The sequence below is a fragment of the Monopterus albus genome, unplaced genomic scaffold (genome assembly GCF_001952655.1).
Source record: "Monopterus albus unplaced genomic scaffold, M_albus_1.0 scaffold22.1, whole genome shotgun sequence".
NCBI lineage: Eukaryota > Metazoa > Chordata > Actinopteri > Synbranchiformes > Synbranchidae > Monopterus > Monopterus albus.
Genome location: NW_018127902.1, coordinates 1,219,645 through 1,246,070, shown reverse-complemented (window position 1 = coordinate 1,246,070; position 26,426 = coordinate 1,219,645). Strand labels below are relative to the sequence as shown.

Here is a 26,426-nt window from a genome sequence, read left to right as displayed (position 1 = left end):
CTCTCTCTCTCTCTGTACCTTTCTGCAGGTTGCCCTGGAGCTCTACATCCTTGACAAGCAGTCACCAGCCACATCGACCTGATCAGTGTTTGATTGTTTGTTGTGTCTTGTTGCTTTTCTTCTTTTGTCTCTCTTCTATCCACTCACCCCAACCGGTCAAGGCAGAAGGCCGCCCACCAAGAGCTGGGGTCTGTCAGAAGTTTGTTCCGTTAAAGGGAGTTTTTCCTCCCCACTGTCGCCAAGTGCTTGCTCAAGCGGGATTTGTTGGGTTTTCCCTATGTAATAACAGTGATAACAGTAATGTCTAGACCTTACTTTGTAATGTCCTGAGAGGACTTTTGTTGTGATTTGGCGCTATACAAATAAAATTTGATTTGATTTGATTTGATCAGGATGTGCAAAGTGAGATAAGAGATGCTTCCTAGTTAAAAACAGATGGAGTGTAAAGATGATTCACACCTTCAAAGATCTGCTCCGATAAGAAGATGTGCCTCAGACCAGTCTCATTGTTCTGCTTTTCCTGTTCGGTTGTGCGGCTCTTTGGCTTCATGATTGTCAGTGGTAGTAGAGAGGTAGAGAAGCCTGCTGCCAAGTTGCCAAGACAAAATGCAAACTAGGAGATTTGTATTGACATGACTATCATGGTTACTTGTTGTCTGGCGATAAGTGGGCCAAGCTATCAAAGAACAACAATCAGCCCATAGTGAACTTGGTGAGCCCATAGTTTAACATGCAGAGAGGAGGCGTGTGGGCAAGCCTGCTATGTGTCTCCGTCAAGCCTGGGACAAGATGATCACCAAAGGCAACAAATCCTCCACCCTAAATGACCTAGATGGTCATTTGTCCTTTCCCTCTCATATGGCTAATGGGGGCGTCTCATTATGTTCAGGGAACCCTCCTGTTATGTTCATTTCTCAGGTGATGCCTGCTCAGCAGTTATGTTCGTGGGTCAATTTGACCCGCAACATAACAGGAGGGTTAACATGCAGAGAGGAGGTGTGTGGGCAAGCCTGCTGTGTGTCTCCATCAAGCCTGGGACAAGATGATCACCAAAGGCAACAAATCCTCCACCCTAAATGACCTAGATGGTCATTTGTCCTTTCCCTCTCATATGGCTAATGGGGGCGTCTCATTAAAGCTATGGTCACAAGAGGAATTGCAACAATTCATTAACCATCCACTCCAATCTCCTCCTAACATGGACTTTTTGTCTCTGTATACATACTCCTTTTTTGTGTCATGATAATATGGTCGTTAGATGTCACCAAACTATAATATGTAACATTTCCTCATAATAACCTGCTGGCACAAATGACGTATACTGTCATATTTTAGAATCAGAATCAGCTTTATTGTCCAGGTGTGTTGGACACACGAGGAATTTGACTCTGGTACATCGGCTCTCAGTGTGCATGCATGTACATATCCCCATGCAAGGGGCAAGTAAACAGTAAACCAACATAAGGCTGTGTAATATAACAAAATAAGCAGTATTAACAGGCAGTAAACAATGCAGAGAGACAGAGGAATGTTCATTGAAATGAGATAAATAGAAGGACAGTCTCCCAAAGGCCCCCTACTTTCCCAGACTGTGTATAGGCCGTTGAATGGCCGTAGCACACACAGAATGCATCTTCGTATTACACATGTCAGAAGAGCTCTCCTCTCCCACACCCTATTTAATCCAAATATCGGGATGTTTAGGATAAATGGATGGCCCACCTTAGTACCTGGTGTGGCTTTACTTCTGCCTGAAGCTTTATCTTCCACTTCCAGTTCTTTTCATTTTAAGTACCTGTCCATATAGTCCCTCGCACTTCTGCTTTCATTTTCTCTTTTACATTTCTATTTTCTGAGCAGCTGAGTTTTGGCAACTGGTCAAGTTTACTGGAGGTGACGAGAGCAGGCAAGATCCTAAATCTTGAACTTAGAATGGCACGACAGACCAAAAGATTTTTTTGTGTGTTAGGGGGTAGCTGAGGCTATTTAAAGGCTAGAGGGCCTGGGACAACTGACCCGGTGTTCCCCTGATGCCAGCGGCCCTGCTTAAATAGATACATCAATGTTAAGAGAGAAGTTTAAAATTTGTGTAACATTTTACAAGATGGCTTTCTGTCCTGCATTTCTAGTTAAAGCTAAGGTCGTTCCCCCATAATCTCTTTTAACCTCTGCTTCCCTTTCCGCTGCTGGAAGCAGGATGTATTTATGGATGCCTCTTCCTCCACTGACAAACACTTGGGACACCTTTGGAAGGCTGGTGCTATTTTGGCTGTTGCTCCTGCAAACAGCATTTACTGCTGCATGTACCAATCAGCATGATACAGCAGAAAGACAAAGATGTTCCCTCTGTACTGTCATTCCTTGGCTATAACTGGATGAATACATAATCATTTATATTACATTATTATCAGATTTTTAAAATGATGGTTTTTAAAATGTTTGGTATACACGTGTGTTTGTGTGACCTCTTCTTTTAAAAATTATTCTGTCATCTTTCTTTGGCAGAATGTAGGAACAAATACCATTTGTCATAAAGAGCCATTTGCAGAAATGTCTTCCACTTTTCATCCTCTTGAGTGCACCCCCACACCCCCTGAAAAAAATTGCCTGCACCTTGTGGGAAGTCACTATGCTTGGCAGGGTGGAATGAAGTGCAGGGCCAGAACTGCCACACACCTTTCACTTCCACTGCCATTATCAGCATTTATAAAAGGGTAAACAAACCTCAGGTGTCCTCATGCACCACTGGCAGGCAAAGTGTTTGCCCCGCTGAGACACTGTGTCATCCCTGCTGTGTGCAGGTCATCACCATCCCTCACACAGCCTCTTTCCGCTTCTGCTTGTTTGCTTCCTATTTTTCATCTTCCCAGGTCGTGACAGAGCATCTACTTTTCTTGTTAATCTTAGAAATGTGTATATATGCTTCCTGTCTCAAGGCATCTGTTGTAAACATTGTGACAAACAAAGTAGCAAAGTGCTATCCCTGCTTCTTGACCCTTAGGTGCTGGTCATGGCTGTTGCTATAATTTCCAAAAGGCAAAAAGTTGTTTGCCCAAACTATCTGTCAGAGCCTTCAGCACTTAGCACAAATAGATTTCAACCACAGGCAGTAAGTGAATTAAGGTCAGGGCTCTCACCAGTGGTGAGCTCAGCCAAATGAAGATCAATATCCTGATCTGTAAGTTCCCGACCCGAGACACATCACTGAGCTAAAAGGATGGTCATTTCCACCATAAATGACTCTTTCAGGTGGGATTTTTCACCACCCTGTGGTTAAAGAATGAGTAGTGCTGATTACCTCACTTAGCACAATAATGAAGTATGAGTTCAAGTGTTTGTGAACTATATCACAACTGCAAAGTAACAAGGTTACATTAAGGTGCTTGTTTTGTCATTATACCCCTGTGGATTGTTTTTCAGTTATAAGCACTGCCTAGTTTCCAGTGTTAACCTGCATCAGACATATGCTGTTATGATTTCTGAGACAGTTCCACCTGATGTACAGCACATCTATTGGGTGTCTTATGCTGCATTGAATCATACAAGTAGGTAACACTTTACTTCAAACTGACAATCATTCTACCCTGTCTCAACTATTACAAGTAAACTGCAAAACTGTGGTGTTCTCTTACAGCCCCTTCTGTAGTTTGTTGCTGGATGTATACAAGAATTGAGCCATGCTCAGCTTTTTGGTTATGTGGTACGTTCTGTCTTTTGCAGGCCCACTCTGCTGTTACATAAATGTGCAGGCTGAGCACTGTTGCAGTGCTTCTGCTGTTGCGTACACAGCCCAAGTGCACGTAATCTTCTTCATAGTTTAAAAGTTGCACTGCACCAAATTTACACATGAAGATAGTTTCATTCGTCAGCAAGAATACCATTTAGCCAGTTGTACAAGCCTTTCTGTGGCTTCTGATCTTTGTAAAGTCTGAGAAAATAACCGATCATGATGTCATCTGGGTTATCTCAGCTTGGGCTTGGAAAGTACAAATCTATAATAGAAAGGGAAGGCTGGCTGATAGACCAGTACTGATACTGATCTCTGTGAATTTAAGCAAACCCTATATAACCCTATAATAATATGTTGCCCAGTAGTAATTATCTGAAATACACAACAATACAATAAACATGTACCACACATAGGGAATCTGAACAGTGTTCCTTCAAACTTTTTTTTTTAAAACTGTGACCAAGTTACTCACTCGGTGAAACATTTTACCATGTAAAAATAAACTTGTTAGTGTTCTCTGGTGGACAAACTCTGTAATGTCACAGTCTCTTTAAAATACTTTGTTTGGCCTTTCTGTAATGCACTTTCTTGTAAGAGACATATCTGTGCATATACTGGCTGATATACTATCTGGCTCTGACAGAAGGACTGACAAACTGCAGGCACGGAGGGCCTTGTTAAAAGAAGGCACTGGTTGTATTGTGGGAAGTGTAAGATCCAGTGCTTGTGGACCTATATTAAGGACTAAAATCACTGGTTGGTTTTCACTCTTTTCAAATCTCTCTCTTGCCATATGGAAGTAACCCCTTGAAGTCCTTCACATTATTTTGTCTGTCCATTATTACCTAATGCGATTTTATGCAATGCTTACTTACCCAGAATCCTCAGCTGTGTCACGGCCCCATGCAGGCCAAAGAACATCCAGAGTGGGCGGGAGTTGTCCACACACACCTGCATACCCACATTGGTGCCATTGTGGCTGAGGATGATCTCTCCTTCTGGGTTAACCAAGAAGCCCAGGATGTCACTGCTCTGGAGAGGGGTTGGCACCCGACACACTGCCCAGAACTCCTTCCTGTCCACCAGAGCCTCTGGATTATAGGGCAAGTCACTGGGACGCAGAACTGCTGGGTCACAGGACGTCACACCGTAGGACAAGGAGCCAAAGCGTGCCGGGCTGGATTTGGTCACTTTAATGAAGACAGTCTCTCCAGTGCACAGGGGCCGGTTGGTGAAGACCAATGTGCGCTCCTCGCGTGCATGCTCAGATCGTGCCACCGTTTGCTCGTCCAGCGTCTTAATGTGGACGCCTCGCAGCTGATGGAAGTGCAGGTCGCTCTCCAGGGCAGATGGCAGGAGAGAGGACTGCTGGGAGTTGAGGGAATTCTGGGGAATGGAGCAAGTAGAGGAGGAGGCTGAGGCCAGGTGGAGAGTATGGCAGTGGGAGTGATTGTGTGTGGGGCCTCCATTTTCTTGCTGCAGGTTGAGGTCACACAGGCTGATAGACAGACGAGTGTCATCTGCTCCACGTCGTAGAGAAGAGGAACGCACCGTGGTGAAGGAGCGTGGGCGCAGGCAGTCGGGAGGAACAATCTCACTGTCTGAAAAGGGAGCGAGAGAAGAAGATGTGGGATTGAGATGGAGTGAGAACAGTGATTAATAATGGTCTTACTGTGTTTTTCTTTCATTAGCAATTTCCTTGAGGCTGGTGTCAATTAAGTCCGCAGTCAACTGAATCCCAAACTGTGAGCTTACAGTTGTGAGAAGGGCTGACTCTGCAGCTAATCTGACAACACCATAATGATAAAAAAGCAAGAGCAATTTAACTTCAGCTGCACAGGTTGTATGCGATGTAGGGCAATTGTAATTACTCACAACTGCAACACATGGGCGTGTCAGAAAGTGTGTTCATAGATAAAGAAATGACAGGAAGTCATTGGTTGCTCCTGTGTCTGCACAGAGCTGAGTGTAGTTTCATTAAGGATGCTGTATGCTGTCAGTGAAGACAGAACAGACTACTTTCCTGAAACAAAATTTAATATATGTGGGCATGTATACATGTGTGTCTGTATGGGTTGGTTGCATTTCTTGCAATCCATAGTACAGTATCACTCTACAGAGAGCCATTTTTATCTGCCAATACATGTCTCTCATAGCAGGAGCAGTGGTCTCATGCACACAAATACACACACAAATGACTTCACCTCTGATAAGCTGCCCACAGGTTGCTTGCAGTCTCATCCTACGCTTGGACGAGGTTGCTCAAAATAACACTTCTATCGTGCCCTCCCTCTCTGTCCCACCTCCCCCTCCCTGGCTTGGTCGTAGGGGTAAAATTAGCCTGGCGACCCCTGTGAGCGACCTCTCTCTGAGTTTAGTCAGGAGTGGACTGTCTGTGTTTGTGTGTGATGTATGCACATGTGTATCTGTAGCACTGAGAGACAGAAGGAACAAGACAGAAGAGAATGACTTCATCTCGTCCCACACAAGAGGTCAATGAGAGACACCCCTCAGCTATAGCAAGAGATGGAGGAGAGCAGTTGAGACACAAAAAAGGGGCTGGGGGAGGATGGATGATGAAAGATAGTGACCAGTCACTGACTGCCTGTCTCTGGAGAGTCTGTCCAGTCCTGGTCAGCTGCAGGCCCCTCTATCTGACCTGGAGCTGAGAGCCGGACTCCAGATAAACCTCTTAGCCTCAATTACCAGGGCTGTATGAGAAGCTGCTCGCCGCTAACTGTAAACTGTGGCAGTGAAAACACAGCAGCCAAGCCTCTTATGATACCTTCTCAAAGCTGAAAGGGACACCAGCCAGAGGAAGACAGATTCAAGACAGCACTAATGAAAGCAAAAATTTTGCAGAATTACAGTTTAGTTTTTCAGTTTAGTTTTTTACTGCATTTAGTTGCTAAATGATAACGGCATGTGGTCGGCTGAAACAAAAAATTAATTCATGCATGGATCAGATTACATGCTCAGTATCATCTTTATATTGAACAGATAAACAACACTACAATTTTAAGCCAGCTGCACTATATCAGGTTCTTAAAAAGTCAAAGCTATAAGCTTGTACTGTATACATACAAATGTAAGTACAGGAAATATGTAATCCCTGACCTTGGAGAGTAACTTAACAGCAGGCTGAAAAGCACTTCATTAATACTCTGTTGGGAGCAACTTGAACCGTGAGCAACGGGTTACACTCAGAAACTAAGCTGTTGCTCAAGTCACTTCACTTTCACAATCTGGGTTGCATTAATTCTTGTGAAACAGGTACAAGTATGTGTACATAAAAGGACAGAAAAGACAGATGCCAAACTGAAATAATTCAAACTGATAACTGTGACTCTGACAAATTTCTAGTATGCTCTAAGAAATCTCTGAGATGCTCCCGTGTTTCTGTGTTGAGGAATATTGAGTCTGTTATTACAACACAATTGTGGGAAAATATTCCAGGGCTGTTCCCACTTCACATCAGTTTTTGATACTTGAGGTTTAGTTTGTACCAGTAAAGTATTAGGCTGAGATAAGACAGCAGGTCCAGCTCCACATGTTAACTAAAACCACCTCTCTAATAGTGTATGTTAGTCATCTCCAAAGACAGTATTGTCCTGTGAATGTCTTAAACCAACTCTTCAGTGTTTGATCACCTGCATCATCACTGACTTGTTGTCTGAGTCCTTGTTCTCTGTACAGCTGATGTGGTGTCGCTCGCGCAGTCATGTCAACCATCAGTTAATGTTAGCTGCTAACCTGGAGCACGACACTTTGTGATGAATGTTTAATGGAACTGAGGTCCTAGATTGTGCTAAGTGATATTTCAGAGAGGCATAAAATGCAGAGGACAGTGCCTTTGGTGCATAGGGCAGCTCCCACAGACTGCTAATCACCCATTAAACACCTCTCTGCTCACAAGTGTTCAGCAGTAAAGAGTTGGCCCTTGAGGCTAGCTGAAGATGACCAGCATGCCCGTTTAGATTTCATCTACTATCAATTCCCTCCGATCGGCTCTCAGCCTATATGAAAACCCTTGTCAGAACTTAGTGAGGAAATGAGCAGAGACCAACAACATATGGCGGTTAAGTTGTAACTGAACAGCTCAGTCTGCCATAGTGTAGCACACTTCCTGATTCATCTCATTTCCTCAGTCAGGGAGGCATTTACTGTTAATGAAGTTGAGAAACCTTAACTCAAGCCTCAAATTTTGCTCTTTGATGATGAGGGAGGCTCCTCTTTGGTCACAGAGTGAAAAGCAGGCATGCTGACTGCTCAACCGCAAACTGACTTTGATGTCAAACAGGGGTTTGACTAAGATCACCAAATGAAACTGTGTTTGTGTCTTCCAGAGCTGTCCATTTCTCTGCTGCCCATCAGTCCATGCTAAACTGTTGGAACAGACTTTGTTGCAAGACCTCCGGGACACAGGGGAGGAGTGGAGCTGTGGAGAGGATGACGGCATGTCTGGAGGGATAACAGTGGATAGTGAGAAAACAGAGAAGAAAGGTAAAGCCGGGAATGGAAGGATGGCTGCCTGTGACAACGCTGGATTTATGTTGAAAGGCATCGGCTGAGGCGTCCAAAAGCCACAAATCATCTCGCTCCCTCTGTGTGTGCCACCGTGACTAACTCAAATGCAGAATGTGTGAACATACACACACGGTAAATTGATTCCTCTAAAAATATAGTCTTTCATCAGCTATTTTCAAAAAGGAACTCTGAGGGGTTATGTTACTTTTTGTTCCTCTCCTTCTTCCACTTCTTCTCTCACTTTTCAGAAAGTAGTCATTTCAAACACATGCTGTGTATTCTTCTTTTTTGGTTCTTTATTCATCAAAGACTGGGGATATGGAGGTGCTGCTCTTCTGTATGTGCTCCTAATGCTTGTTGTTAGCTTGGAGGACAGAAAGAGGAATGAAAGGACAGCAGAACATTTACCATGCATCTGAAAAGCTTGCGTGTGTGTTTGTGCACTCAGCGTGTGAGTGTGTGCACATCCGTATCGGTTGTGACCTCACCAGCTGCTGCCCGCTAATCGTGGTGCACCTGCGTCTTTAGCTGACACAATCCCTTTGTCCTATTGGTCCCTTTCAAATCCACTACTCACAGATGCGCTTTCCCATTGAATGAGGCCTGAGTTTTGCACATTAAACAGTGTGTGTGTGTGTGTGTGTGTGTGTGTGGGTTCCCTTCTCCGACACTGTAATGTGGCCATGGAAAATGCAGCTGCTGACACTGTGAGCCTGAGGGGTATGAGAAGGGGTGGATTCATCACCTGCTTCTTCACTTTTGATTGAGTTTCAAACCAAACGTAGCACCTGTTGGGCGGAACCATTAATTAGTTGACACAGGGCTTGCGTGACAGTTATAAGTCAGCTCTTGCTCTGGACAAATCAAATACAGTGTTTTTGAAAATAAATATGCACCTGTTGGGCTAATCCAGTGCAAATACATGGACAAGGGTGACGGGAAGGAGAACAGTCTGTTTTGGCCCATACAGGCTTTGGCTCACGCTGTAAATACTTTTAATTAGAGAATAGCCACAAAGCAGGTTAGCTAATGCTGTGCATGGGGAGGTGGAGGGAGAGGCTGGCTTAATGGCTTTGCTAGCCTGAACAGACGGAACGTGCCAGGGGTTTGAGACAGTGTTGGAGAAGGGGGTGGAGGTGGGGGATTTACTCTCTCTCACGCAATCTGTCTCACAGGGCTTATCTTTATCCATATTCTCTGGCAGGCTTCATCTGATGTAAGGAAAGGTGAAGAGAGAGCTGGAACTAGGAAGAGAAAATGGAAATGGAGATCTCAGAGATATCTGAAAGTGAGAGAAGAGGAGAGGAGAGGACACAAGGGGAGTAGATGTAAAGGGAACTGCTCAGCTCAGATCAGCTAAGAAGGAAGAAGGCAGAGCTAGATATCCAGGGGGTTTGTGTTATGAACAGATAAAGCACACAGTCTGGGAGACAACACATGGCTTTTGAGGGAGAAATATACAGTGGATAGCTGAGGATTAAGACTGACCAGTCGAGTGAGAAAGAGACCAATATAGAACAACAGAGAGAGAGAGAGAAGACAGAGTCTCAGGGGTCTTAGTGCTACATGCTTGGGATGTTCTTTATTCCCTGGTGCTGGCCCATTCCCCAGTCCCTGATTGGACTATGCGGCTTTGAACCCGGGGCTTTTGGAAAGAGCAGGGCTCCCAGGGTGACTCATGGCCACAACAAAGACACCGGCAAAACGCCAAGTAAGTCACAACAGCCTTTTCCCTCAGGTCATCGGCAGAATTCAGCATGGGCTGCCCCTCCTCTGCCAATCAGCATGAAATCAGCGTTAATAACCTCCATCGCAAGGTTCTTACATTAACCCCCTTCTGTTTTATTCCTCTACTCATACTCAGGGTGAAATTAGGCCAATTATTCATTACTGGAGGAAGACTGACACCATCGTCCACCCCTTTATCATTCATATGAACAGAAAACGTCCACTCTTAAAGCTGCAGTAATTCAGACTTTCATATTAACAATGGGTCAAATCATTATGTGTAATGTGAAAGTTGTCGAACGCACAATCACCTGACTTTAAACACAATGGACCATTTAGGAGCTGAAGAGACAGAGACAATATAAGAATGTCCTCAAAGGAGCTGGTGGAGATCAAACCAGAGCTAAAACAGACTGAATACTGGACTTGCATTAGTGGGGTGACTAAAAACACAATTCCACATAAATACAAATGTTGCTCCATGTCTGCTGATGTATAAACAGGCAACTGGTTGCTAAGAAGTTTGCCATATCAGCTGTATAAGGGGATAATTTGTCAGTGTTGTCTCTACAGATTGCCTAGATTTTACTATTTGTCTTCTGTTTTCCAAATAAGTTTGACCAACCGTGGAGTTTGTCTAAAGCCTGTATAATTGTCTTCTACTTTGTCTACAAACAACCATTGAATTCAGCATAAATATGTCACGGTGGAGGTGCAGTTGGACGCAATATGCTGATACACAAGAGTTGAAGACAAAATGAGTTTTTTTTAAGGCACAAAGAACATGTCACCAGGTGGAGGAGAGAGAGGACAGAGACAGAGCAGGTTCTGGACAGAACAGGCAGGCAGACAGCGTGAGCTGACAGGAGATGAGGCAGGCAGGCAGTGTGGAGAACCAGGAAGTACAGAGCTTGAGAGTGCAAGGCCGGGAAACGGAAAACTGAAGAGTGCAGAGTCAAAGATGAAGCACTGGAGCTGGGGAGCAGAGAGCACCGAGTTGGGGAACGGCGAGTTGGAGAATGCAGAGTTGGAAAAGTAGAGCTGGGGCTGGGGAGGGGGGGACACAGAGCTGGAGAGTGTCGAGACGGGAACGGAGAGCTGGAGCTTTGGGTAGCAGGTGAGAATAACATAACAGGTGAGAATTGGCAATGAACCAGCAGGGAGCAAACAGAAAAGGGGCGTATATGTAGGGCACTGAATCGGGAGATAACGAGTAGCAGGTGGATGCAATAATGGGTGATTGTGCTCACTGAGGACGTGACCGAGAATCCGGGGAGAAAAACAACTAAAAAACCATGACAAAATGAAGGATATCATTCCAAATATTTAATAAATGAATAGCAAATATCAATTGGAGTTTACAGTTTTTTCATGCAACTTCATCTGGAAGCCAATAATAAACTTAAGCAAAACAAGGAAACCCCACATACAGTAAATCTTTGAGTTACTTCTAGTTTACCCCAATTCAGAGTTCAGTAAAGTTCAAAATGGAATTATTTTACTGATGTCTACTGATCTGTCTCTTTGAAGTGCAAATTACTGTTCTTGAGTATCCAGCCAAAGTAGAGTAATTTAAAATGGATTCTAAATGCCAAATCATAAAAAACAGTTTATTCTTCTCAGTCATTGAACTCTCTAACAAACTATCATAAATTATATGAAGCACGCTCAAGCCAAGAAACACAATGCTGCTACAATTTGTTATGCTTGATGCAAAAAAGAGTGTGAAACAGTCAGATTTACATCATCCTTTCTGCTTTTGTTGGAGGGTGTGAGAGGCTTCAGGACTCACAACTGCTGCTATTAACTGGGAGGCTGAGTTCTGCCGAGACAAACACCAGTGCCATTCAAGTGGTCGCAAAAATCAAATCATTTCACTGAAGCCAGCCAGTGTCTTTCTCTCCCTGAGATTGATAACACAACAAATGCAGACTTCTGTCATTCCAGAAGACTTCATGTTAGTGGAGCCTAGGAGTAGAGCCAGAGACCAGTATGGACAGAAAAAGTACAGTCAGCAAACAAAAGTGCAAAATCATTAAGTGCTTCAGAAGTTCTGAGGTATTTTTAAAACATTTGTTCTATTACACCAAATGAAAAAAGCTGAGATTTTTTTAAATCCAGTCACATTGAAAAGTGTTTGGTTTCCCTGTACACTTTGAGATTTTTATAATTAGGGCTGAGTTTAAAAACTGCCTTATCCCTTGTAAAGTTTAACTCATCGTCATTAGCTATGCAATGTGTTTTTCATGTTAATTAGTCTCTATGTTGCCAGGGGCAAAAGAAACATTTTTAACTGACATCGGAAGGCCAAAACAAACAGTCAATTCACTGATGAAGGCTGGGCTTACCCATTTCTCTTTATCATCCTCTCTCACATACTCCACTTCTTTCTCAACCCACTTTTAATTGTAAGCCACTTTCAGACTTGCACCACTTTATGCTCATCTGATGGCGATGTAATGTGAAGGCCGCACCAGCACAGACACCTAACATGCCATAAGACAGAATAAATGTGTGTCTTGTAACACTACTGCCTTCTAACAAAAAGCTTCCTTAACATGCTGCATAGAAAAAGCTGGTTATGTTACATATTTTGTCAGAAAAAGGCTTTACTTTACCCCACCATCAGACCAAGGCTAGATGTGAGCCAACACTAGACCAGCTAGTTTAATCCATATTTCATGTGTCAATAATGCATTAATAACATAATTCTCTACAGCTGGTTCTGATCTGACTGAGGGTTTATAAAAGGAGTGTTTTAATATTACTAGCTAGACAGCCCATGTATTGTATATAAAAGTGTGAAATGAGGTATGAAGATTCAGTTTTCTGAATTCACTGCTTTGCCTCCTTGGGGTGGCCAAGTCCTTCTCTGACTCAGCCTGGCTGAGAGGTGTTAACAGGCACAAGGCCTCGCAGTCCGACTTTATTCTCTTATCTTTCAGAGATGTTCCACGGAGGGCCCCTCTTGATTAAAGCTCCACTGTGACTGATCCATACAATTTCAGTCCTGTGGGCTTCACAACAGCTGGAATTACTCAGTAACTCAGCTTCTTCCTCGATGTCAAGTCCTGCAGTGTGCATGCATGTGTGTATACAGTAGTACATATGAGAATGACAGGTAACCCTAGATTAGGGTTATATACTGTAATATATGCCCAGGATATGGGTATTTATTAAACAACTGTACTGGCTTGTTTGAGTTCAAGCCTACGGGGACAGCTTCAGTCTGCCCCAAAAATTATCCTGCAAAATCACTCCATTATTGTATTTGCCCAGTTCAAGGCCAGCTGTCACCTGCTACTTCAGGTGCCCAAGCAGACATGTCACAATATCACCTACACCTTTTCCCTGTAGCAGGTTAAAAATATGGATGTGCTTTATATGTTATATATTATGTTGCTAAAAATGTTAGTTTTATCACAGCAAACCAAAACTGTGTGTCTTTGTTTGCAAGGGTTATAGATGTCCCATCATTTTTCTGTCTCAAGTTCATTAGCAGGTTGAAGGTGGGAGGGGAAATTTGAAATTCCTGTCATCATGCTTGCCAAGGTGTGAAACCACAAAATCCACCCTGGTTTCCTTGTTCCTGCCATGTATGATGTGCCCCAGTGGAAATTCCTGCAGGGTGGATTATCACAATGTACGGCTCCTATTTCAATCTTTCTACATCAAAGGGATTCAAAATGTCACATATGGTCGTCCTCTGCTCTACTATTTCTGCGCTGACCTCAGAACCACCTCGGCATAAGGAACCAGTGATACATAACAAAGACAAAAAGACACCTGAAAAACACCACTATGAACGTGTGCAAACAAGTTTCAAAAAGTAAAGGGGTTGTCATTCTGATTGTAATGATGGATGATATGACTGCTTGTACAGTATATCCTGAATCCAGCTTTCCTTATTAGCTGTTATTACTTAATTTAAAATGTTCTGACTGATTAAAGCTGCAGTGAACAACAGAGAATGTGAAGTTGTCATCAGGCCATGTTGAATTTTGGGTAAATGCACCATTTTGTGGGGGGGATCATGCTCATTATCCATCATAGAAGTATACACTACATACATCTATAACTTAATTTTAAAAAATAAATACTATCCCATAGAGCTACATATAGTAACAGGTGCTTCAACTACATCCAAACATCCACTTTAGTGTTCAGTTTCAGCACAGACAGAACAGAAACTAATTTGTCTGCAGTGTTTGCATTATCTGCCGACTTCTGCTAGCTAGCATTAGCTTCCGAACTGAGCGCTGAGATCAGGGTGCAGAGGCATTTTTCAGTCTGTCACTCTCGTTGATGGGATCTCTAGGTCCTGCTACAAGTTAGCTACAGTCAGCTAAGGTTATCCATTCTGAATTACCAGTCAGTGGAGTGAAATCTACAAGGTGTAAGCACTTTTTTAGCCAAACAAAACAATAATGTATGCAGGTAAATACAGTGCCTCCCTCAGAAAATGGCACCCCATCCCAACATTCAACACAGTGTTACATACCCTCACATTCTCTATACTTTAGTATTAATAATGGGTCAAATGATGTGTATGTAAAAGGATTTTTTCATGTTGACAAACCCACAAAGAATGATCTCCTTGTTCCTCTTAGTTTGAAGGAAAGGTTTAGCATCTGTCATTTGTTTTGATTCACTCTTAAGGCCCTCATAGCATGCAGCTGTTATTAGCCAAAAATCAGCTCTGATAAACCCACCTTATGCTACTGTATATCTGTCCAACCCTAAAAGGCAAATCATTAAAATTAGCAACTACCTTGAGAGCATAGTGTAGCATTTAGCAACTAAAGGGGCAGATATTTTTAAGAAATTGATGGAGACCAAAAACAGATCTAAAGGGAGAGTTAATACTCAATGCATCAGGTAGATACAAACACAGAACAAATTTGCCATATCAACTTCACAGCTGTTACATAACCAGTAATGCAAATTTCAGCTGTTTAAATATGCTCCCACAAAGCATTATGAGGATTGTTTTTAATTATCCCAGTCAAGTCATTCTTTTAGAATGTACATTTTATTTATGGGCATTTATGTTGCATGCCATGGGCTCTTTAAATAAAATGGGTGAGAAATGCAACAGCTGAAAAGAGAAGCTTATCAAATGATATGAAGACAGGTAGAGTGGCTGATTTGAACTGGAAGTGGAAGCTACTTTTTGAAGGTGCTGGCATGTGTGTGAGTGCTCATGTGTAGCACTATCCTCACTGAGTGCAGACACTAGAGGCACTACCAGAGGCCCCCTGCTAATTTACATTATGAAAAGGTTACATACACAAGATGTACAAAATGTCTTTGAGCTAGGAATCTAATCCACCATAGAATTTTAATTCAATCTTTATGTAGCAAGGATTATAGTATTTCAAAAGAGGCACGGTGTAAAAATGCTGATATACAGAGGATATAAATGCTATTGATCCCAGAGGGGGTAATTTGATTGTCAAAGCAGTAAAGTATAGAGGTGTAAACTGGGGAGAAGATTTTGAGTCAAAATGTGATAGAGGATGTAAATACAAGCCAAAAGAGGTTTAAAGATAAATGTCTGCAGTTGTAACAAAACCTTTGTCAGCAAGAGCTAAAACAAAGTTCTAAGATTGTTCTAATATGACTATTTAGATATTGAAAGATTTGTAAGGAATAAATAAAATTCTGTCTTTTTACCTCTTCTATTGCTGTAGTTACTGTCTCCAAAGCTACAGGTTTAATTGAAAAACCAAGGCTAGAAAATAACAACGGCTAGGGAAAGGCCTCAGTTGTAAAAGGAATCGAGGGAAAGGGGATTCCCTAACCCTAACCCCACATTGAGGGTATGAGGTTCGTGCTTGATATGGCACATGGTCTCAGGGGGCACAACATAATCTGTGACAATTTTTTCCACAAGCTACAACTTGGGTCAGGAACTTCTAAAGAGAAAGCTCACGATGGTTGGAACGGTCCAAAAGAACAGGGCTGAACTCCCTGCTGAGCTGCTGGTAACCAAGAACAGGGCCCCTCAGTCTCCCATGTTTGCCTTCACAGACACCACAGCCCTTTTTTCCCCAAAAAGGGGAAAAATGTTGTGCTCATGAACACTTTGCACAAAAATGCACATGAGAGGACCAGAAACCAAGTATGATCCTAGACTACAATGCCACCAAAAGGGGGGGCTGGACAATAGCACCAAGCGCATGACATTTTCCTGGCCACTGGTCATCTTTTACAACATGATTGATGTATCAGCCTACAATGCATTTGTCATTTGGACAGAGATCTTTCCTGAGTGGAATGTGTCAAAGCTGTACAAGAGGTGCATCTTCCTTGAGGAGCTGGGGATGGCACTTGTGGTACCACATATACAACGGAGGCACCACATACCAAGGACCCCACCTGCTGCACCTACAGTGAAGGAGATCCAGGAGAGGACTTCACTTAATACACCAGTATGTGAGGTAAGTGTGTGTGTGTCAGATGTGTGTCTGTGTGAGACCATGTTGGGTGTGTCTTGGGATCAGCAATAAAACATAATATCACCACCACTTCTTCTTTCTAGGTTGCTGCTGAGGGAAATAGGCAGAGGAAGAGGTGTCAGGTCTGCAAGCCATTTGATGATGTCAAGACGAGCATGACCTATGTGAAATGTGCAAAATTCATTTGCACAAAGCACACTGTTGACGTCCTCCATGTTCTGTGTAGATGCAAACACATGCACCTTGTTCATTTCCACCTATTAATTTTTGTGTATTTCTGGTTTCTAAACATTGCATAGTGTTTACCATCAGAAACGTGATGACATGTCACTTGTGCTGTGGAGACTCACAGACACACATGTTCATATTCCTAATCTTTGATTTTGTTGTTTTGTTAATTTGTTCATTTATGGTTCAAAAACTGCTTAAATAAAGATTACTTTCAATACAAATCCTCATGACTCATTTGTCTTGATTTTAAGTCAGCAGGTCAATTTGACCCTGAACAGAAGAGATGTCTCATGTTAATTTATCAACCTCACAAGCCTTCCCTGGTAGGCTAGTGGTTAAGGTGCAGTGCTTTTGCCGCGGCGCCCCGAGTTTGAATCCAGGTTGCGTCAGGAAGGACATCTGGCGTAAAAACACGTGCCAAATGTCAACATGCGAGTTGATTCGCTGTGGCGACCCCAAGATGGGAAAAAGCCGAAAGTGACAATCATTCATACTCCATAAAAAGAAAAAAATTTCAAAATATTAAAAAAAATGATGTCATGAAAAACTATTGTATTTTATATGTAGGTCTTTCCAATACATTAAAAAAGTTTTAACATGCATTTTTTTATGAAAAACAAGTGAATTATCCTCATTGAACCATGATATGTGAGAGGTAAAGAACACAATTGCACTAAATATTGATTGAAATGGTAAGTAATGGAGTTAATAATGAGATATAAATGATGTTTATTGGGATTTTTTTGGTTTATGACACTTAAACATGCCCGTTCATGTCTTGACATCAACAAATGGCTTGCAGACCTGGCACCTCCTCCTCTGCCTTTTTCCCTCAGCAGCAACCTAGAAAGAAGAAGATGATGTCAAATTGACCCATGAACATCATTGCTGTTCCTGAGGAACAAACATAACCGAAGGGTTGATACATTGTTTCACTAGAGAGAATTATTGTAAGGCTGGAGAAGTCACTATCTCTGCATTATGCCAGTTAAAATATGGGGTTTCTCAATTACCTGCTTTGTTTAGAGTGTTACACATCTCTTTTCATCAGTACATATATATACCATTGTTTACCTATCTATGGAAGATAAATTCAAATTAATTAATGCTGCTGTGGTTCGCTCTGTTGTCTACTTTCATATTCTGGCTCGAACATGTCAGGTCAGATTTGAGGTATTGTCACTGTCGAAAATGTAGCTTGTCAATGTTTTTTGTTTATGCATTGTTGCTTCCTGACTTGCAACAGAAACTATGCTCATTCACAAACTATCCTCTCATTTTCAGTAGGAGGCTCTCTTTGTGACATCAGAGTTATCATTCTGAAATAGTTACAGACTATTTGAAGTTATGATGGGTGCAAAGCTAATCTAGAGGTACCTAAGATTAAAAATTAAATGGCTGGAAATGAGCATGCCATGGGGACTTTGAGCTGTTTCAGTTCTCCTGGGTTCCCTGCCTCCACTGCTGCAACGGCAGCCGTCTGCTCTGTGTGTGTGTGTGGATGTGTATAAGAGGTCAGCACTGCATGCTCTCATTCAAACACCAACACAAACAAGACGGGGCTCCATAAATGCCAAAACCACTGCTCTCACCCAGTGGTCTTTGATAAAATGCTCCTGTAGATGTCTAGCGCATTAGCAACAATGTTTGGTTTGGACTTACACTTACTACAGCCTACAGTTTGCTTGCTAGCGGTTTGGTTTATGATGCCTTCATCTTGCAAATGCATCTTTCCTACATGTTTTCCCTTAATACGTCCATGATGAGAACAGGCGGCACATTTCCACGATTGGGCGTGGTTTCAGTGTCTTCATCCTGCACAACTGTTTCAGATCAGAGAATATTCCTTAGTTTTTCATGATTTTGAAAGTTAGTTTTATATACTTGGCATTGTTTTTAATCATTCAAATTATTCTGGGTGGTTAATAACACACCTTCCTGTGGTGTAACAAAATCGGAACACATTTATTTCCACTTTACCCTGACTTTAAAAATATTAAACACCTTGTAATTGAGAACAGAGTAAACAGTTAATAGCACAAAGAACCTTCAACCACTGGTACATTATAAACCAAACCACTGAAATCAACATGGATTTGGTCTTTTAAGGCAGCACCACCAAAAAACATTACAAGAAAAAACACTTTTGGGTTAAATTGTAAATAGCATTTTATATAGTGTTACTTCACTATTTACTTAATGTACTGCCAGATGAACTGATTAAGCTTTAAAATAAGATGTATTTCTTCTTCTGAAGTCATTTATTAGGGCAGAGAATATGGAATATGGTAACAGGATGTTGAGTTATGAACCATAAGCACCACTTGTTATCAAGGGAAAGACAAACCCAGAAAGGGGAAAACATAGAACAAAGAATGGGTCGTCTCATGCTGACACCATCCACCCTGACCAGCCTGCAGATACTAGTGTCAATTAACACACTGCACAATTACAAACAGATGTGTCATCGATGGAACATGTGACCCTGGTTCTATTTTTATAATGGCAGAGGGGATGACAGCACTGAAGCTCCAGGGAAAAGAAGTGTGTGTCTACATTCTCTTACATCAAAGCCTCGGCCATACTATCCTGGGCTACTGTATGTCTTTGTGGTATGTAAGCTAAGCTACCTAGCATACCGGAATCACGCCTAACATTGTTGTGTTTTCTCCTTGCTGCTTTTGTGTAAACATGAGGTGATCAGGGAGAGATTCTTTGACTTTTATCCAGCAGTGTAAAGCTCAACTATAATAATTTTAAAGTAAAGCACTTAATAATGATTACAAGTTGCTTTTGTTGGTTTATAGATTTCTAAGTGAATCAAAATATTTGTTGATGATTTTTGATATTTTGCATTATTGATTTCTGCTATGCTGTGACTCTTTTTAAACCTATATAAAATTTTTAAACTTTTAAACTCTCTTTTTATTGACTTACCTTTACTATTATTATTTCATTTACAGTAGAGTGTTAGAGGGCAGCATGACACAGCGGTTTGCACCGTCTATTCACAGCAAAAAGTTCGAGTCCCGGCCGATCCGATGTCATTCTGTGCAGAGTTTCCATGTTCTCCCTGTGCCTGCATGGGTTCTCTCCGGGTACTCTGGCTTCCTCCCACAGTCCAAAGACATGCAGCTTAGATTGAGTGGTGACTCTGAATTGCCCCTAGGAGTGAGTGTGTGTGTGTGTGTGTGTGGTTGTCTGTCTCTAAGTTTCAGCCCTGTGATAGACTGGCGATCTGTCTAGGGTGAACCCAGCCTCTCACCTAGGGATTCGCTCCAGCCCCCCCCCCACTACCACCACCCCATGAGCCTATTCAGGATAAGCGGTATAGATAATGGATAATGAATGGATAGAGTGTTAGAAACTGTATTAAGGGATGTTTAAAGCTGCATATGATGTTTACTACATAAACTACAATACAATTAGTTTAAATGTGATTAACATCTCAAGAATGACGTAACGATGATTAATTATTAGAACCATATTGTTCGTATTGTTGACTTAAATTTGAAATAGAATTATATCAGACAATACACTAAATAAATCAGTTAGTTATCTACTTAATCCAACTTGTATATTAGCAACTGGGTGTCCAATCCTAGGAAGTTAACTAATGTCAGCTAAACACTGAGCACTAAAATAAGGATCTTATGTAACCAATGTCACAGCTTTTGCACTTAGCGCTTCCTCAAAGAGCCAAAGTATGTTGGGTCCTAAAACTTTCTCAGCAAAGTAACATCTGAAGGTATAAGGAGGTAGCTGCAGACTCTTATTTGTTTTGGGTGGATTTGGGGTCTTGTCCTGAATTAATAACATGAGAGAGGTCTGCAGGGAACTGTGTTTGCAGGTTCATGGTAGTCAATTACTGAGTGAATATCTCTGCCTAAACACCTCAGTGTTTGAAGCTTTGTCACCTTAGTGTGAGAGGTTAAGCTATGTATGTTCCTATGTCCAGGGGTTAGCAAATCATGGCCATCAAACAGAGGATACCAGCTACATATCCTTCCAAAAAACACAGTATCCTGGCCAGATGAACAGCTAGGCCTCAGGGCAAAAATTGAGAAGTGGGCCCCTAATGAACACCATTTGTTCCCCAGTTTCATTGGTGATAAATTTTGCACCATTTCAGCATAATATAAAGTAATATAATTAAGGTATTTAGAGTAGATTTGTACTGAGAACCACTCTACATAACAAAACCTTAAGATCAGCTATAAACCCCACTTCAAGAAAAGTCAGGACATTTTCTAAAATGCAAGAAAAACTAAGATCTGTGATTTGTTAATTTGCTTGAGTTTTTTCATTGACCAACTTAATTGCATTTTGTAAATATAAACAAATTTTGATTTTTTTTATATGCAGTTAAAGTTTTCAGTTAAATAAAGGTTCAAGCAAATTAACAAATCACAGAATAAAATTTTTATTGCACTTTGGAAAATGCCCCAACTTTTTTTTAAGTGGTGTTTGTAACAGGAAAACACAACAGAGACTGTAAGAAGTCACTGCGGCCAACCACCACATAATCTGATACATACAGTATATAGTCTGCTATATACAATTCCTTTACATCCCTTTATAGTTTGGATTGTATAAATTAGTTAATCAACTGACCACAGTCTAATAGCATTGCAGTGGGTTTGGTCCCTGGAGTAGTTGCCCATTTTGCCTGGTTGATAATTGAACTATGCGCATTATGTTTCTTAAGCCATCTTACCTAGCAGCTGCACTCCCCGGGTCAGGCCGTAAACATCAATGAGGGCCCATAGGGCCTCAGCTGTGCGGACTCCACTGAAGAACAGCATGGGACTGGAATCATTAATGCGGTAGAAAACTCTGCCCTTCTTGTCAGCCCAAAAGGCGATAACGTTGCCCTCACTGGCAAACTCCTCAGGCAGAGCCTTGGCCCAGAAGCCGCTCTGGGACACCAGGTCAGGACAAGCATACTTAGGTAGGTTGTCTGGGTTTATCCTAGAGGGGTCTTTGGAGGTAAAGCCCAGACGTAAAGCCCCACTCCAGCAGCACTGCTTTTTAGTAATCTGGGGAGAAGGGAACCACATGGGGTGTTATTGGTATTATTTAGAAAATATGTGATTACTTCCTAGAAATTTGGCATAAACTGTGCTGATTTGACAAGAGGTGGTAAATCACCCTGAAATCTAAACTTTACATTACAGCTGACTCTAGGCTACAGCAGTTTTCCTCCAGTGCAGACAGCACAACCTAAGACAAAAGCAATACAATGTTTCTGACAGTTCCCAGACTTTTAAGAGCTCCACTCTGAAAAGAAAATACCTTGAGGCGCACTTGCTCATACAGCGCTATGGGCCTGTTGCTGAAAGTGATGGCATTACAGAAACTGGCCTGCCTCTTGACTGTCTTCTGGGCAAGGTCCATGACGATTTGTGATCCCTTGGCATTTGGATGAAAGAGAAGTGGACTTATTGAAAGTGGCCCACCGACACTCCCACAACGGATAGGCAGGCACCGCTTGGGTTTGTGGTGGCATCGGTGTGATGTGGACGGGAACGGGCCACCGAAGGAGTCTGAGGCAAAGGAAAACATAAAAAAGCAAAGCACAAAGAGCAATGAGTTTCGGTTTACTCACTGTAATTAGTGTTCAGATCTTTGCATCACAGAAAAAACATCAGGTATCACTGCATAATGTAAGATGTCTTATTTCTTGTTTTTGGGTCTATGCTAATTATTTGTGAGCAATGGTGTAATAAGATAATTAGCAATCATACTGTGGCCTGCAAGGTGAAAAGGAAATCTCCACACAAGTCAAAATTGTAACACATGTCCAAGACAGAAATGATGATCTTCACTTAGTGACCAGTGTTTGAAACTGCATCTTTGATATGTCAACACATGTAATTTCACACATATCCAACAATAATAATCCAATATCAATTTGCTTATACCTAATACATGCTTGAATGGGGTAGGAAGAAGTCAGACTTATCCAGTCCTACCCCCTGACATCATCTTACCATCATTGGTTTGCAAGCAATAAATGATTCACTTCTACACACTCACCTATTATACTAAAAAGAATATAACAGTATTAACATTCTTACATCACACAAGTGATATACTAAAGAATGGTTACAAAATATACATCACACCCACAACAGTTAATCATTGAGCCTGTTCTTGCATATATCTTGATTGACACATACCTTTATATTTATGTTTAAACTTGTCAATTCTAGTACTGTTTTTTATGTCTACACTTAAGTTATTCCATAGTTTTACCCCACTTATGGAAATACAGAATCTTTTTTTGGTTGTACGTATAGCATGATTTTTTAAATTTAACTGACCCCTTAAATTGTATCCCCCTTCCCTTTCATTAAATAGTTTTTGAATTCCACCAGGTAATAAATTGTTCCTGGCTTTATACATAAACACAGCAGTCTTATATCCCACTAAATCAAAAAATTTTAACAATTTAGACTGTATGAAAGCTACATTGGTGTGATCCCTATCTTATGCACAATTCTTATCGCTTTTTTTTGTACGTCTGCTCTCGCTTGCAACCCGGAAAAAGTTACCAATTACTTCAGACTAGAAGAAGAACTACAGCAAAGCTATTCTGGGGAAAAAATCCAGCTTAATTTATCTTAACCAAATCTACTTATTAAAAGTAGTTCAAACCAATTTGTAAAACAAACAAACTCAAATTTACATGTTACATGTGATAAAAAGTTATAACTATGGAAATGGCAGTTCCTTTCATTTTATGGCTCAATATTGTTTATCGTTTAACTACACAAAAATAATTGAAGTAGTTTAACTACTTCAATTACTATACAAATATGAATGTAGTTCAACGACCAGCAAGCTCCTGCATGATGTAGTTAAACCAATAGTTTAATAACATGCAGTTCACTACTCCCCAATTCTGTTGCTAATCAACTGCAATATTCCCACACAAACAGCCCTTTAGAAAACAAACAGATGCGATATGTCGGTCCATGCCGACTGTAAGCCATTTGGTTGGACATCTGTCACCACAAGTCCTTAGCAGAAGCCATGTGGCGGCTGGCAGTATTATGCCATTTCAACATACTGCATACATACTAATAAATCCATTAGTTGGAAAAATCAACTCTGAGATAGAGACATCATTCTTGTATAAAAAAAGAAAGTCAAGTTAAAACCACTCAGTCATGTGCTTCATCCCAAAACCCAGCAGCTCTGCGGCTGCTTGCCAAGAGCTGAGAAGACTTGCAGAGGAGGACTTGACTGACTTGATAATTAGACGTGTGGGCTGCAAATGTGTCTGAATTGAGTCTGGGTGAGAGTGGCTGATGGGAGTATGGCCACAGCACTTGAGCAGCTACTAGAACACAGCACGTATTGAAGCAATTTCACTGATTTTCCAGAGCTGTTTACTACCAGATTAAAATGATAAAATTACTATTCTGAAGCTGAACTGAGCTGAAGCTGTTTTCTTGGACAGAGAACCCTACAAATTCCACAATCTGACACTCCCTCAATATGTTATATATCATGATTCTGGGATGGAAAATGGTTTCCAGAAGTGTCTGTATGTGTGTTTGTGCATTCCAGCATTTTGCGGTGAAATCTTTTTGTTGTACCCACTTTGTGTCAACTTGTCTGGTCCTAGTTTCTCATAAGTTCTCAACTCCCATTTTGTATCCACCAGAGGTTTTCTTGTTGGCCCACAAAGCAATAATGCTAGCAGTACTGTAGCAATTGTTATTACTGGTTGAGAGTCCCACTTCTGACTCACAGCACTACATGTCTCACAGCTGGGTTGCATTATAGACTATTCAGGCTACTACCAGTGGAGAAATTGGTATGTATTTACCTTCTTTGATTGATTTTTTCCTGTCTCATTTGCTGCCTAGAAAGAAATCCCATCTCCTCAATTCTGAGGGGCCTGATAAATCAGCAAAGCCTGGTGTTTACCTTTGGTGTATCAGTCACTGTAGCTGATCTTTTCCCAGTTAAACTCCAGACAGCTATGGTGGAAAAATTTCAACACCAAATGTTTGGCCACTTATCAATAGGAATAAAAATGCAGACCATCAATCAAAAATATGGAAAAATAAGATCTATTTCTGCTTTTAATAGTACTAGTGTTTGAGAAAATGCCAAAATCTCATTCCTTACTGTGCATATGTCAATAAACACTTTGGCTTTAGCTTTTCCATCCTATGCCAGGTGCCTGTACATAAAAAATGTGGCTATAGTTCTCAATGTCAAAGTAAAATTATAGTTAATATTAACATGCTCTGGACTCTATAGCTGCTGTATAATCATGGAGGACCATTTGATTTGATGGACCCTAAAGTCATTCATGTGACAAACAGATGAAAGCTAACACAGTGGCAGTAGCAGATGTCCTGTGGAGTCCTGATAAGACAGCGCAGGGAGTCCTAGAAAACAGCATGCTTTGTGTTCTCCCTCTCTCTCTGTCTCCCTACTCTCCCTCGTGTCTGTGTTTATCTAGTAATGACCCTTCAAGATTTTCACCCTGTATGTGTGTCTACCGTCAAGTCTGGCTCCAGCCTAAGAGAAGCGTTGGGGCCTTTTGTCTTAGACACAGCCACAGGATAGCAGTTGCTGAATGTGGCACACATGGTCTTTGGCAGATTGAGCTGAATGCATTACCAGCTTCTAAAGAGGTGCAGCTGCTGTAGAGGGAAATAGACTCTGTGTGAATTCATGTTCCTTAGCAACCCCTTGGATCTAAAGGTCTTGATCAGTCCACTTGTTTAATCTGTAGCTATCAGCTAGGATACAACAGATGCCCTTTGTTTACTCAGACACAACAAAATGATATTTATAGTCACAGACTTCTGGCTTTTTGGAACTTGGCTTGTGTTAGTTTTTTAGTCAATTTAATCGAAGGGGGATATCAGTTTACAGAGCAAAACTAGCACCTTGTTTTGATTTGATTTTGATTTGATTTATTTATTCTTTCAAACATGTAACAACAGTCATTATGTAATAACACATAATTCCAGACATGTCCACAAAAATATTTTCAATTTGCTTATACCTAGTACATGCTTGAACGGAGTAGGAAGAAGTTAGACTTATCTAGTCCTACCCCCTAACATCATCTAATCACCATTGGTTTGCAAGCAGTATTACTACATGGATACATATTCTACATCCACATTCCCGTCTGATTAATCATTAAGCCTGTTCTTGCATATATCTTGATTGACACATACCTTTATATCTGTGTTTAAACTCATCAATTTTCTTACTGCTTTTTATGTCCATACCTAAATTATTCCATAGTTTTACTCCACTTATCGAAATACAGAATATTTTTTTGGTTGTGCGTATAGCATGAATTTTATAATTTAACTGACCCCTTAGATTGTATCCCCCTTCCCTTTCATTAAATAGTTTTTGAATTCCACCAGGTAATAAATCTTTCCTGGCTTTATACATAAACACAGCAGTCTTGTGACCCACTAAGTCAAAAAATGTTAACAATTTAAACGCTCCATTGGTGTGATCCCTGTATCCCAGCTTATGCACAATTCTTATTTGTAATATATACAATGGCTGAAGTGAGCTTTTGTATGTATTTCCCCAGTTTTCAACGCCATACTCTAAAAGTATGGTAAAATTAATGAAAAATACAAAATACGTAGTGCTTTTATGTCCAAAATATGTCTGACCCTCGCCAATATCGATATGTTTTTTGCTATTTTATGCTGAATATATCTGATATGAGATTTCCAGGTGAATCTATC

At 41.2% G+C, this 26,426-nt stretch overlaps 1 protein-coding gene and 1 long non-coding RNA gene across 2 annotated transcripts in view; one reads left to right on the top strand and one right to left on the bottom strand.

The window, feature by feature from the left end:
- The window catches only part of LOC109956796 (uncharacterized), a 17,496-nt gene extending 5,655 nt beyond the window's left edge, over window positions 1-11,841 (top strand). The window contains exons 2-3 of the long non-coding RNA XR_002274467.1: window positions 8,077-8,389; window positions 9,462-11,841. This is a non-coding gene — a long non-coding RNA (uncharacterized LOC109956796). The remainder of the gene's footprint in view (window positions 1-8,076; window positions 8,390-9,461) is intronic.
- neurl1aa (neuralized E3 ubiquitin protein ligase 1Aa) overlaps window positions 1-26,426 on the bottom strand; it is a 77,760-nt gene that overhangs the window by 24,260 nt on the left and 27,074 nt on the right. Inside the window, exons 2-4 of the mRNA XM_020594143.1 lie at window positions 21,973-22,223; window positions 21,395-21,716; window positions 4,606-5,331 (exon numbers count right to left, since the gene is read on the bottom strand). Of these exons, the coding sequence (XP_020449799.1) occupies window positions 4,606-5,331; window positions 21,395-21,716; window positions 21,973-22,223 (1,299 nt within the window). The remainder of the gene's footprint in view (window positions 1-4,605; window positions 5,332-21,394; window positions 21,717-21,972; window positions 22,224-26,426) is intronic.